Source organism: Emys orbicularis, chromosome 1 (genome assembly GCF_028017835.1).
Source record: "Emys orbicularis isolate rEmyOrb1 chromosome 1, rEmyOrb1.hap1, whole genome shotgun sequence".
Taxonomy (NCBI): Eukaryota; Metazoa; Chordata; order Testudines; family Emydidae; genus Emys; species Emys orbicularis.
The window spans coordinates 39,104,977-39,120,244 of record NC_088683.1 but is presented as its reverse complement, the minus strand read 5'-3'; the positions used below and the strand labels follow the sequence as shown (position 1 = coordinate 39,120,244).

General features: G+C 40.6%; 1 protein-coding gene across 1 annotated transcript in view; it reads left to right on the top strand.

Annotated features, from left to right (window-relative positions):
- BRD1 (bromodomain containing 1) overlaps nucleotides 1–15,268 on the top strand; it is a 117,087-nt gene that overhangs the window by 58,725 nt on the left and 43,094 nt on the right. Inside the window, exons 5-8 of the mRNA XM_065423195.1 lie at nucleotides 755–883; nucleotides 1,711–2,023; nucleotides 3,810–4,070; nucleotides 9,131–9,619. Of these exons, the coding sequence (XP_065279267.1) occupies nucleotides 755–883; nucleotides 1,711–2,023; nucleotides 3,810–4,070; nucleotides 9,131–9,619 (1,192 nt within the window). The remainder of the gene's footprint in view (nucleotides 1–754; nucleotides 884–1,710; nucleotides 2,024–3,809; nucleotides 4,071–9,130; nucleotides 9,620–15,268) is intronic.

The following is a 15,268-nucleotide window of genomic DNA, read 5'->3' as shown; positions in this document are numbered from 1 at the left end:
TGTGGTCTTCGGTGCACACGTTCGCAGCGCACTATGCGCTGGTGCAACAATCCAGAGACGATGCTGCTTTCGGGTCAGCGGTTCTGCACACAGCAATGTCTCACTCCGACCCCGCCACCTAGGTGGGGCTTGGGAGTCACCTGACTGGAATGGATATGAGCAAGCACTCGAAGAAGAAAAGACGGTTACTCACCGTTGTAACTGTTGTTCTTCGAGATGTGTTGCTCATATCCATTCCAAACCCGCCCCCCTTCCCCACTGTCGGAGTAGCCGGCAAGAAGGAACTGAGGGGGCGCTGGGTCGGCTGCGGTATATATCCGGCGCCATGAGGGCGCCACTCCAGGGGGCTCCACAGCCGACCCACCGGGTGTTGCTAGGGTAAAAGTTTTCCGACGATCGTGCACGCGGCGCGCGCACACCTGACTGGAATGGATATGAGCAACACATCTCGAAGAACAACAGTTACAACGGTGAGTAACCGTCTTTTTTGTAGCCTGTTTTCTTTAGAACTGTTAAATAGTTCTTGAAAAATTACTAAATTTAATCTACACTAGCATTATAACCATTCTCTGATTGAAAGCGCATTCAGATAACTAAGAAAATCCCTCCTTGGAAGTGAAGCTGCAATTTCACTTGAATTAGACACTTTTGAGAGAGAGAGAGAGAGAGAGAGAGAGAGGAAAAATAATTTGTATTCACTTCTTCTACTTAAAAATAACTTACTATTTGGTGTTTTTTATATTTCATTATTCAGATCAAGGTTGAGCAGGTCGCCATGGAGCTCCAGTTGACTCCATTCACTGTACTGTTGCGATCAGTTCTGGACCAGCTGCAGGAAAAGGATTCTGCTCGAATATTTACTCAGCCAGTAAACCTTAAGGAGGTGCCTTTCCAATTAATCTTTTCATCATAGTTCATAGCATGTTGATATAGCTGAATTTAATTTTTTTTTATTCAGTTGTACTGCAGGATTGGAAATAATTTGAAGTAAATTTATTTTACAATATGCAATGAGAATTTATAGCTTGGTTTTCCTGTTCTTAAAATAAATAATTCTGTAGTATTTAAACATAGACACATATTATAGGAGGACATTTAAAACTCATTTTGCAGTCTAAAGTTTAATTTGTTTAAACATTGATGTAAACATGTCGTGCTTGGTGAAGGAAGTTGGAAAGATGTCTTCATTTTTATTTCTGTTTTTCAAATAATCCTAAAACTAAATCTTAAATTATTCTGGAAATGGAAGTTCAAAATTTCCCAAAGAAAAACCAAGTTCATATACCATACTTGCATACAATAAAAATATTTAATCCCTCCACAATCACAAAAATACACTGTTTTATATACATTAATAGTGTTTCTTAAGTTTCATTGTCAGTCACTTTTAGAAGTCCACTAACTGGTCTGAACAGGCTACCAATATATAAATAAACATGTGGCAGTAAGAGTACTAAGGCCATGATCCTACATAGATTTATGCCCATGCTAATCTTTACTTTGTGTAGTCTCATAATGTGAAAAGTTAAGCATGTGTATAAAACTTTACTGGATCAGGGCCTCAGATTAGAAACTGGATTCCCTGCTTTCTTTATTTCACAAAATATACTTAAAATTTCAAAAATCTAGATTAGTTCATCACAATACAATTATTTTATTGTTATACCAGCTGCACTTTTACACATCTTATGTTTTAATATTTATTTGTAGGTTCCAGATTATTTGGATCATATAAAACATCCCATGGATTTATCTACTATGAGAAAACGGTTAGATTCCCAAGGCTATAAAAACCTTAATGAGTTTGAAGAAGATTTTAATCTTATTATAGATAACTGTATGAAATACAATGCAAAGGATACAATATTCTATAGAGCTGCCGTGCGATTAAGAGATCAAGGAGGTGTTGTTCTGAGACAAGCTAGGCGAGATGCTGAGGGGATCGGTTATAATAATGAAACTGGAATGCATTTACCTGAACAGCCTAAACTAGAATCACCCCAGCCTTTCTCCTGGGAAGAAGGTAGGAAACTTTCTAAATTACTGTAGTGATCAATTGTCAAGAAATATAATCAAAGTGTTAGCTGCATTTTTAACGTTTAGTTTTTAAAATAATTTTTAAAAAGCACTTTTTTTTACTGCAGTCAGACTATGTAGTTCTTACACATGTTCAAGTCATACCTGTTTAGTTTACTGACAGAAACATTTTTTTTTACTATTTTGTAGCACTGTAGATACATCATACCTTTGAAAGATTAAACTGTATTCTCTGTTCTGCCCCATCCATAATCAAGAAAAAGCTTTTCAATTGAATTCTGATTCCAGAACATTTAGGCCCAAATTTAACAAGGTTCTTAAGCATGTGCTTAACTTCAATGCATAAGTCCTCTCATTGAAATATACAAGTTACTTATGTATGTGCATACTTGAGTAGTTCAGTGGGACTGTTTACATGCTTAAATGTAAGTAAACGTTTATGTACCTTGCTGAATCAGAGGTATTTTTGTGTAGTAGTGGTGTTGGATGAAACAGGATGCAAACAAACTCGATATTCAGGTTGCGCTTGTAATACGAGCAATCCCAAAAAGTCTTATTTTGACTTATACACTGAGAAAATAGTAAATGTAAGTCGGTGAAAAGAGAAGAAATAATTATAGTGATTTTATTCCTCAAAGCAGGGGAGGGATTAATAATGAGTAGAACTATGGGTCAGGCGTCACTATACATCCCTTAGAATCAAAGAATTATAGAATATCAGGGTTGGAAGGGACCTCGGGAGGTCATCTAGTCCAACCCTCTGCTCAAAGCAAGACCAATTCCCAATTAAATCATCCCAGCCAGGGCTTTATCAACCCTGACCTTAAAAACCTCTAAGGAAGGAGATTCCACCACCTCCCTAGGTAACCCATTCCAGTGCTTCACCACCCTCCTAGTGAAAAAGTTTTTCCTAATATCCAACCTAAACCTCCCCCACTGCAACTTGAGACCATTACTCCTTGTTCTTTCATCTGCTACCACTGCGAACAGTCTAGATCCATCCTCTTTTGAACCCCCTTTCAGATAGTTAAAAGCAGCTATCAAATCCCCCCTCATTCTTCTCTTCTGCAGACTAAACAATCCCAGTTCCCTCAGCCTCTCCTCATAAGTCATGTGCTCCAGTCCCCTAATCATTTTTGTTGCCCTCCGCTGGACTCTTTCCAATTTTTCCACATCCTTCTTGTAGTGTGGGGCCCAAAACTGGACGCAGTACTCCAGATGAGGCCTCACCAAGGGGAATGATCATGTCCCTCGATCTGCTGGCAATGCCCCTACTTATACAGCCCAAAATGCCGTTAGCCTTCTTGGCAACAAGGGCACACTTTCAACTCATATCCAGCTTCTCATCCACTGTAACCCTTAGGTCCTTTTCTGCAGAACTGCTGCCTAGCCATTTGGTCCCTAGTCTGTAGCAGTGCATGGGATTCTTCCATCCTGAGTGCAGGACTCTGCACTTGTCCTTGTTGAACCTCATCAGTGCACCTCAGTCCTGACCTATAGAGTCCCTGCTATTCCAGTTCTGGATGTCTGAAGCAAAAAATGCTAACTAACAAGAGTTGTAGCAAATGGCATAGCGGGAATTTACACTGGCACCTTTTCACTAGTGATAGTGAGACTATAAAACTTGCATCAACTTGTGGCCAAAGTCCGATTTTAATTTTTATATTTTTAATTCCAAAACATGAAACTTAACAAATATTTTTTCTTGTATAGTTTTTGTACAAAAATTTCTCATTAACAGATATCTTAAATTACACATGTTTTGACTTCAGTGGATAGGTTACTGAATCCAGCTAACAGAGTGCATATGTCCTTGGAAGAACAGCTGAGAGAGTTGTTAGAAAAACTTGATCTCACCTGTGCAATGAAATCCAGTGGGTCAAGGAGCAAACGAGCAAAGCTGTTAAAGAAAGAAATCAGCATTATTCGCAACAAACTAAGTCAACAACACAGCCAGCCTCCGCAAATAGAATCAGGTATTGGAAGTTTTGAAGAGGAAAGTGCAGCATTAGAACAAGAAGGTGAAGAAGAAGGTAAGATTTTAGTTGGTGTTTACATCCGTGTTATTTTGAACACTTTCAATTAGATATCCTAAATTTGTCATGTAAATTACCACAGTAGAAAGTAATATTCTATTATGATATGATTTCAGGGCAAGTTTAATACACTGCAAATGAACTATACTGTTACCTTTAGTATGAGTAAAATCTATTGTCTGGTTAATTTACATTTCTCGCAGGAGCAAGGGGATTCTTCCTTAAAAAACAAAAACAAAAAAAACCCCAAATTTCTAACAAGTGGTAGCAAAATTAAACTTTTTAAAAATTACTACTTTATACTGAAAGTTATGGGGCTCAGTATTTTTGAAAGTCGTGTTATTCATACTTAAGTGACTGCACATGGATTAAAGACCCTAACTTTAGGCATTCAGTGCTGAAAATGTTGGCCACTAAACACATCCTTTTGTAGTTCATCCTTCTGACCCATGCACTGTAGGCTGGTTTTTGTTTAGTTTACTGTTGGTGGAATTTGCCAGAAGTGAAGTAAAAGGATGCAGAATATGAATATAATAAAGAGTAGGAAAGAAGGGTGGGGGTGGGGTAGGGTTGCCAGGCATCCGGTTTTCGATCGGAACGCCCAGTCGAAAAGGAACCCTGGTGGCTCCAGTCAGCACTGTTGACCGGGCCGCTAAAAGTCTGGTCAGCGGGGCTCAGGCAGGCTCCCTGCCTGCCCTGGCTCTGCACAGCTCCTAGAAGTGGCTGGCATGTCTGGCTCCTAGGCGCAGGGCCGGATACAGGGGCTCCACGTGCTGCCCATGCCCCAAGCACCGCCTCTGCAGCTATCATTGGCACCGGCAGCACGCAGAACCCACTGATCTTTCCACCTAGGAGTCGGACATGCCGACCGCTTCCGGGAGCCACCTGAGGTAAGCGCTGCCCGGCCAGAGCCCGCACCCCAATCCCCTGCCCCAGGTTGGAACCCCTCCTGCACCTTAACTGCCTCCTAGAGCCCTCACCCCTTCCTGCACCCGAACAGCCTGCTACAGCCCTGAGCCCCCTCCTGCACCCCAAGCCCCTCATCCCCGGCCCCACCCCAGCTTGCAGCCCTGAGCCTCCTCCCACACTCCTCATCCCTGACCCCACCCCAGAGCCCACACCCCAAGCTGGAGCCCTCACCTCTTCCCGCACCCCAACCCCCTGCCCCAGCCCGGTGAAAGTGAGTGAGGGTGGGGGAGAGCGAGTGATAGAGGGGGGATGGAGTTAGCAGGAGGCGGTCCTCAGAGAAGGGGTGATACAGGGGGCGGGGCAAGGGTGTTCGTTTTTGTGCGATTAAGAAAGTTTGCAACCCTAGTGGAGGGGAGAAGAAAGATTATGATAGTCAGAATAAGATCATGTATTTACATAGACTAGCTATGGTACAACTTGAGGCTTGCAAGTCATTTGAAAGTTAGTATTTAAAAAAAAAAATCAGATATCCTTAACTGCCCCATCATTTATCCATCTTTGGAATTGCATGTTTGAGTCTCTTAGCTTGATAAAAATGTTTTTCAAAATATATAAACTGCTGCAATATGGAGGCACAGTGTTAGAAAAATGTAATTACAACTGCAGTTGGCCTTCTCAACTAGTTCCATGATTTCTGAGTACTCTTAGAACAGTGGTTCTCAAACTTTTGTACTGGTGACCCCTTTCACATAGCAAGCCTCTGAGTGCAGCCCCTCTTATAAATTAAAAACATTTTTTTATCCATTTAACACCATTATAAATGCTGGAGGCAAAGTGGGGTTTGGGGTGGAGGCTGACAGCTCACAACCCCCCATGTAATAACCTCGCGACCCCCTGAGGGGTCCTGACCCCAGTTTGAGAACCCCTGTCTTGGAATAACTATTTAATAATTATAAGAAAATTTTTTAAATTATCTCTCTAGTCTTGTTAAAACTGAAGACATTTATTTCTGAACTTTCTTACTGACAGATAATTAAAACAATAAAAAAAATCAGGTTGATTTACATACATTTGAATCTTAAAATAGTCAAAAGATGCGTATATAAATAAAATGCATAGTGGTTAGACATGCACTTATTACATATAACTGAAATAAATGTACTTTTTAAAAACGTGTTAACATAATTATTCAGAATTGATGTAGTAAGTCGAAAATACAGTTAAAAATTCATATACCTTTAAGGATTGTAAATAGCTTAAATTTAAACTCTGGAATAGAAATGAGTTAGAAAAGAATTGGAAACATATTGCAAAACAGACATGGGAAATGCAGGCAAGTAGATCCTAGTAGTTATTTTTAAAAATAAATATATACTCGTTCATAAGCCGAATTTTTTTAGTAAAATAGGGAAGCACCAGAGACGGGGGTCGGCTTATGAACGGGTGTAGAGAGGGAGAGGTGGGACACAGCCCCTCCCCCAACAGAGGGAGCAAGGAGAGGCAGCACAGCCAGAAGGGAAGAGGCAGGGCTGGAGTCTCTCCACTTCTGGCCATGCTGCTCTCCCCCCCAGCCTCCAAAGCAGCTGCAGCTCCGGGGATGGCAGCCGTGCCGCTCGGCCCCACCCCCCAGAGTAGGCTGTGGCCGTGCCGCCCGGGTGCCGGAGCACGCTGCGGCCACGCGGCCCAGCCCGCTGGAACATGCTGCGGCCGCGCCGCCAGGTCTGGCCTGCCGGAGCAGGCTGCGGCCGCGCTGCCCAGCCTGCCAGAGCAGCTCCAGCCAGGTCAGAGACAGCCTCCCCTGACTCTCCCCATATAAAGTGGGTAGGGATGGGATGGGGAGAGTGTGGGGCTAGGAGTTGGGTCATGTGGGGGGGTGATCCACAGGGGTTACTCCCCTGACTCCTAGCTTCTCCCCCTCAAAAAAATTTCCCCACCAGTTGCTGTCCCGGCCCATCAGGGTAAGCAGCTGGCGTGCCGGGACACTTTGTTTACTTAGCTTTACCTCCGTGCCTGTGGACGCTCGAGGTAAACAAACCATCTCGGCCCACCAGTGGCTTATCTTGATGGCCCGGGAGCCAAAGTTTGCTGACCCCTGAATTATAGGGTCGGCTTATGAACGGGTCATTTTCCATTTTTTTACTTACCCATCTTGTGGGGGTCGGCTTATAAACGAACCGGCTTATGATCGAGTAGATACGGTAAGTAAATAAACGCAACAGGCATTGACCAGGGTAGAGGAATTTTTACATTGTTAGTCTCTCAAAGTTCTGTGGATTATCCAGTATGTTTATAATTCCATTTTGGATTTCTGACCACACAAAAAAGGTCTATATTCTTGAGAGTTATAATATTTGCAGAGTACCTCAGTAAAATTACAGCTTTGTAATTCTTCCCTTTTGCTAGTTGCTTCCATTGGTATTTATTTATTGTGTCTGTCTCTCATATATACCTCTACCCCGATATAACACGAATTCGGATATAACTTGGTAAAGCAGTGCTCCAGGGGGGCGGGGCTGCGCACTCCGCTGGATCAAAGCAAGTTTGATATAACACAGTTTCACCTATAACGCGGTAAGATTTTTTGGCTCCCGAGGACATCGTTATATCGAGGTAGAGGTGTATCACATTTTTCTTGCAAATAATTTCGATTTTATAAAGAGGAACAATATAAAACATTCTTATCAAATCGGTGCTTAAAAAGAAAGTTTACATTTGTTTTTTAAAGATACCATTTGTACAGGATTCTCATTTTGGGATCCTGTCCTGAGTAAGTTCACAAGAGAAGCACCGGATTCCACCTCGTTATGATTTGAATGCAACTGAGATTTTAACATTTTAGGTGTTTCAATACTAATTCATAGATTGTGAACTCCTCAAAACAAAGGTGGTCCTTTTTGCATGTATAGAAAGCATTTACCACACAGTGGGCACTGTTGTAAATAAACAATGACAAACTAATGAATTATCGTTTGTCAATAGAATTCCAGACTTTCTGGCTGGTTTATGTGCACTATACATATGTAAATTTAAATCTGCATGAGATTAGTTAAATATGTTTGATCCTTTTGTGTTCTACACCAACTATTATTTTTGTGGTGCAACAAGTTACATTTGATTGCATAAATGCTCACCTGTAAAGATATAGCCTTTTCATTTTGTTAGTGTAGCAATATACCTGTAGAGAAAGGAGGTAGATGTCTCAACATGGGTTTTTTTTAGAGGTATAGGAAAGATGAACAATTTTTACACTTATCTGTTGCAAACTATGGGTTGGGTAATTTTTGCTCATTTTATTGAATTCTGTAGAGCAGATTTTTTTTTCTCCTGTCATTTGTGTTAAAGAGCATTTTCTAGCACTGGTTTTATCTAAACACCCACAATGTGTGTCTTGCCATTCTACACCATGAAATTGAAAGAAAAGAAAAGAAAAACAAAAGTCAGAATTGACAGTTGGGTTGGATAGGGGGAAAAGAAAAATTGGTAGAGGGGTGGTTTTTCTGATTTCTCCTGTAATGTCTGCAAAGATGTCTTTGCCAAGCATTTGTCAGTAACTATACGTTTTAAAATTTAAAACTGGTAGCCATAACTGTAAAGCAGCTTTGCAGAACTTTCCAATTTGTGAATTTGGTAATGGTTTATAGCCCACTCTTAGTTAATTCTGATAGGCTAAGCTATAAATGCAATTTTTAAAAATGGCTTTTATCTGCTTTAAAAATGCTTTTCTTATTTAAATTAACTTAAACAGGTAAGATGAATATTTAAATTAGGAAAATGTATTTTATTCAGAATTTTAATGTTAATGGTTAAATACTTGTATTACCAGATACAAATCATCTGCTACTCTACTTTTCTGTAAAAAGTTCTCGTACCTAAGATGTTAAATATAATTGCATGTAAGGTAAAAATACCTGCCCAGGTTTAAACTTTTAACACTAAATGTAAACACCTATTTTGTTACAATCCCAGTATAAAACTAGGCACTACTAACTAGGATAGGTTGTTGCTAGCCAAACGTTTATGTATTTAAAATGTTATGGTTTGTTTCCAAACAACAATTATTTGTTGAGCTGCACATTTATAGTGAGTGTTATAATAGATTTTATAACTACCAGTTTTCAAAAATCACACTCTATTTATAATTTTTTCAGGAGATAAATCTCCCCCTAAACTTGAACCATCAGATGCATTACCTCTTCCTTCAAACTTGGAGACTAATTCAGAACCACCAACCCTCAAACCAGTAGAACTCAATCCAGAGCAGAGTAAGCTTTACAAAAGAGTAAAATTTGATAATGAATTATATAGCACTTCCATTCAGAAAGAAATAAATGGACACACTCCAGAACACTTACTTGACAGTAATCTCAATGAGTCGACTGTTTCTGCTGTAGCTGAGTCATCAACTGATGTAAACAGACGTACATCCATTCTCTTCTGCAAATCAAAAAGTATAAGCCCCCCAAAGTCTGCAAAGAACACTGAAACCCAGCCAACTTCTCCACAGCTAGGGACCAAAACCTTTTTGTCTGTAGTCCTTCCAAGGTTGGAGACTCTTCTGCAGCCAAGGAAAAGATCAAGAAGTGCATGTGGAGATTCTGAGGTTGATGATGAGTCCCCTGTAAAGCGCTTGGATACAGGTAAATATTACAAAACTTGCGTATTGGCGGGCAGAAATATTGGAAGATAATGCAGATGATACAACAGACATTTTAATGTATATTTACTTTAAATAATTCTTTAATTATTTACATTATTTCAACACTTCAGCATTTTTTCCTCACAGTTGAACCGAGTGCAGTTATGATTTAGGGAAGTTATTGGTTTGTTGCTGACAGTCCTTTATTATTGAGATTGCTTCTCAAATTTTTATTGCTGCAGTACAGACCTCTCTCTTTCTCTAAAAAAAATTTTTTTTAGTTATGCTTGCTTCTTGTTATCTTTCCCTTGCATCCACTAGGGGAGACAAACAACTCGCTTCCTCTGAAAAGACCACTGGTGAATCTACATTAAATTTCTTTATAGGACATAAACATGCAACCCCCTCCCCCCCATCAGCAGCCCTCAGTATACTCTATCTGACTTTTTATGTTGTATTTCTCACATGCCTTTTTATTTTGTATTAATTTTCCATCTAACACCTTTTCTTTTATGAAGCAGTTATGACTATAAGTTTAGAATGTGTGAGTGATAGCTATACAGAATATATATCTGGAGTGTTAAAATCATAAGGCATTGTTGGCTTTTCTTTAGAAAATTCCTATTTTTAAATCAAGATTTTTAAAAAGTAAAGCCACGCATAAGAAAATTGTTGGTGTCAAATATTTGAGCTAAAGGATCGAACTGTAAGATTACCATGGCTAGATGTCACCTGGACTAGTTCTTTCAGAAATTTTATGAGGAACATATTCTGTCTTGTGAGATGCAGTTGTGTAAGTTAATTATTCTTCTTGATCGTGTTTTTCTCAGTTATATTTGTAGTAGATACTTTGAATAGAACAAATGTATGGGGAGGCGGGGGAAGGATAAAGTAAGAAACTAGTAATATGTACTTTCCTTATGTTGCTCTTTAAAATTCTTTTTTTTTTTCATATACTGTACCATTTGTCATGTTGATATATAGATTTTTATGTTTGAAACGTGTATGCATGATGTTAGTTTTGACTCCACTTAAACAAAATTGGATCTGCACAAAAAACTTATGCTGTGAAAGCATAATTTTAAAAAGTTTTTATTTACCGTTGAGTCAGTTGGAGGAGGTTCCATTGCCAGAAAATATATGGTGAGGAAATTACAAGTAACATTTGGTGCAATTTCTAAATGATTTTTTTCTGTACAAATGCTTTTTCAGACATACTTCGAAATAACACTAACATCTGATTTGTTATAATAAGAAAGATTAATGTATTTTACATAAATACCGTGAGACTAGATTGATGTTTTGAATTTGGACAATGGATTAATCTGCATTGAAAATATACAGAGCTGCTATCGCTACTTGTTTACTTTCACCAATTGTTAATACAAGTGCATAATGTAAAATATGTACACAGTATAACATTGCTATATATTCTATATACAGAATGTACAGATTATCTATAGGCCCATTTACGAAATTAATCCGAACATTTAAATTACATTTACAAAAGTTTATAGTATAGATCAGGGATCGGCAACCTTTGGCACGCAGCCTGTCAGGGAAACCGTGGACCATGATCCTTTAGAGAGGTCCACTTGCACAGACCCTTCCTTATGTCTTTGCGAAATCCAAATCCAGTGGACATTGATTTCCTTTGCAGGTTCAGGTCTTAACATTCTACAGAGTAGCATGTTAGTGTTCAGTCAAAATTAAATGAAATTAGAAATACAGAAAATGCAAGAGTATGACATTTCTGTTTTTAGAGGGATATTTTACTAAATCATTATTTCATATTGATAGTCAAAATGTTTGTGTTCAAAAGACTGTTTTTTTTTTTTATTCAGATGTACCTGTATCATGCATTCATAGACAAGTTCTGCTTAAAGGCGTTCTTCTATGATTGCATTCCTCATGTTTCTCCTAGTACAGATCAACATTCATAGTAATTGGAAGATAAACCAATATAATAATTTTTCAGTTTCATTAGTATGAGGATTAAATGTAATCTTTTTGTATTATAGGAATATAATGAGCAATTTAAGAAAAGCTTTATATTTTCTGTACTACATATCAAATGTTCAAGGCTGTGGTAGTCTCTGGAAGGAAAGTGAAGTGGTTGAATGGTGTTCCCAGGTTTATTACTGTCAATATCTAGTCTCCTCCATTACGCTCTTATTTAAGTCTGTGCACTGCCAACTCTTGTTCTTCAAAGTCTCTCACTTGTTATCTGTCCACATAAGATGTTGGGCACTTCTTCCCACACTATCCGCTATGCCTTATATTTTGTCCCTGTGCCCCTTACACTGTGCAGTCTCCTTCTTGAAATCTCACCTTTTCATGTAGTTTCTTGAGCAATAGCAAAATCATAACCATATTTAGGTACTCTTCCCTTCCTTTTTTCCACTTGACAGATGATGAGTTCTTCCTGTATTTTTATTTATTTATTTATGGTCATTACAATAAGCACTTTGAAGCAAGGTCATTGTATTTACTAGTCAGTGTTAAGAGACAGGACTGCTGGTCTGTTTGATATGACAGTTTCTGTGTTTTTATGATTTTCTAATAAAATAGAAATACATTAATGTAAAATAAGTAATGTTTTTGGGAGTAGATGGTGATATACCAAACATCAAAATATTATCTTCTGTGAGGTCTAAAACCAGTCAGTTTTAGTGATAACATTCTTTACTTCTGCTTCTCTGATCTCTTATCTCCCAGAAAGATCTTAATCCCTCCCACCCTTCATAAAATAACATAACTCTCCATAATAAAACCTTTAAGATGGTGTTAAGGTTGAAACCATTGACTTGGTTGTTGAAGCCTTGCCAAGAATGCTGGTATTATCAAATGAACATTAAAAGATGGCAGAAAAAAATTACAAGAATTGTGTAGGACTCTTTTGTATAGGAGAGTGAGAGGGAAAGCTTTTTAAAAAGATAGAAAATCATAAGTTAGTTTTAACTTGTACAGAAATTTTTAAAAATTGGCTTGTTCCTTTTTTGATGCTTTATGACATATTGAGAGAAGCTGAAAGGTATATAAAAAAACACTGACGGACAATATCACCACGATGTATTACATCAACAGACAGGGCACTGCCAGGTCCTCGGCCCTTTGTCAAGAGACGCTCAGTCTTTGGGACTTTTGTGTGCAGCATGCCATTCATCTGGTCGCTGGTCACCAGGAACCTCTTGGCAGATCACCTCAGCAGGACCTTCTCGTCTCACCACGAATGGTCACTCCATCCAGAGGTGGTCAACATAATCTTCCAGAGGTGATGGACTCCCCAGGTGGATCTGTTCGCATCCAGACAGAACAGAAAGTGTCACGCGTTCTGTTTGATTCGGTGTCTGGACAGAGGTTCCCTTTTGGACGCCTTCTCCATTCCATGGTCGGGAGCACTGATGTATTCCTTCCTGCCAGTGCTGTTAATTCAGAGGGTCCTTGTGAAGGTCAAGCAGGACAGAGCAACTGTTATCCTGGTAGCCCCCGCGTGGCCCGTCAGCACTGGTTTGGCACGTTGCTGAGCCATTCGGCAGCCACGCCTCTTCCACTGCCTCCTTGGCGAGAACTGCTGTCCCAGAACCACGGCACTCTGCTGCATCCAAACCTGGCAGCGCTGCACTTGACGGCTTGGCTACTGCGTGGCTAAGCGCAGACGAGCGGGCATGCTCGACCTGTGTCCAACATGTCTTGCTGGGTAGCAGGAAACCCTCCACCAGGGCAACCTACCTGGCTAAATGGAAATGGTTCGAGTGCTGGGCCTCAGAGCGACGCATCTTAGGGCTGAGTAGGCTTCGCTGCAGGACATATTGGATTATCTGCTGCACCTCAAACTCCAAGGGTTGTCCATCTCTTCGATCAAGGTCCACCTGTCTGCCATTTTGGCGTTGCATCCTCCGTTCCAGGGCAAGTCTCTCTTCGCTCATCCTATGACGGCACGGTTTTTGATGGGTCTGGAGCGCCTCTATCCACATGTCCGGGATCCACCCCTCTTCCCCCCCTCCCCGGGACCTGAATTTTGTGCTGTGAAGGCTCATGGGACCTCCCTTTGAGCCTCTGACTTCCTGCTCCCTCCTGCTTCTCTCCTGGAAGGTTTCGTTCCTGGTTGCCGTAATGGATGTCTGAGATCAGGGCGCTCACCTCAGAGCCACCCTATATGGTCTTCTAGAAGGACAAGGACCAGCTGCATCTACATCTGGTGTTTCTGCCCAAGGTCATTTCTCAGTGTCATACTGGCCAGGACATATACTTACCAGTCTTCTGTCTGATGCGTCTGATGAGGAACGCAGGCTTCACACCCTGGACGTCAGGAGGGCGTTGGCATTCTACATAGATAGAACGAAGCCGTTCCGTAAGTCAACACAGTTGTTCATTGTGGTTGCGAACAGGATGAAAGGTTGTCTGGTGTCTGTTCAGAGAATCTCATCCTGGATTACAGCCTGCATCCGCTACTGCTATAAACTGGCAAAGGTTCTCCTGATGGCGATCCAAGAGATCTGTTGAGCCACTCTCTGGTTGTCCATCCACACGGCATCACATTTCATGCTGACCCAGCAAGCTCAAGACGATGCTGGCTTTGGCCAAGCTGTGCTGCAAGATGCAAGACTTTGAACTCCGAGCCCACCTCTGTTGATACTGCTTGTGAGTCACCTAGAATGGAATTGACACGAGGAAGCAATCAACGAAGAAAAAACGTTACCTACCTTTTGTAACTGTTGTTCTTCGAGATATGTTGCTCATGTCCATTCCATTGCCTGCCCTCCTACCCCTCTGTCTGAGTTGTCGGCAAGAAGGAATTGAGAGGGCGTAGGGCCGACGGCGCCTGATATGCCAGCGCATGGACGCAGCACTCAAGGGGGCACCACGGGCGGCCCTATGGATACTGCTAAGGCAAAAATTTCCGACGACCGCACATGTGGGCGTGTACACACCTAGAATGGAATGGACATGAGCAACACATTTCAAAAAAAAAAGTTACAAAAGGGTTTTTTTTTTTTTTTTTAAACCTTAGCTGGTTTTGCTGGAGAAGTGCTTGGGGAGTAGGTGTATAGGAGGTGTGTGGTGTGAACTGTCAGACCTTAATTAATTGGAGAGACAAGGATGTGGAATATTTAACAAAGATGTTATTTGTCCCAGGTGTTCATTAGGAAGAAGTATTAGTAAAAACAAGGTTTTAATCACTGTCTAAAAATCCTTTAACCCTCTTAGTGGCTGTTTTCAGTCTCTTGTGATGTCATAATTCCCTTAGTTTTCCAGTCATTTTAGGTTTGGTCTACACTAGCAATTTGTGTTCGCTATAACTGCGTTGCTGAGCAGTGCAGTTATACTGACCTAACTCCTGGTACAGACAGCGCTGTGTTGACGGGAGGACTTATCCTGTTGACATAGCTACTGATTCTCAGGGAGGTGGATTATCTACGCTAATGGGAGAAGCCTTCCTGTTTCCACAGATAGCATCTTCACTGAAGCGCTAAAGTGGTGCATCGGTGCCGCTGCACCGCTATGGCATTTTGAGTGTAGATAAGCCCAGAGTCTGTCTTTTTAGATAGGGCCTCAGTTACTAATGTAAAAACGAAGCAAAAAAACTATTTTTGTCAGAAGTGTTTCAGCTCTTCTATATGCTTTAAAAAAAAAAAGGGGGGGGGGA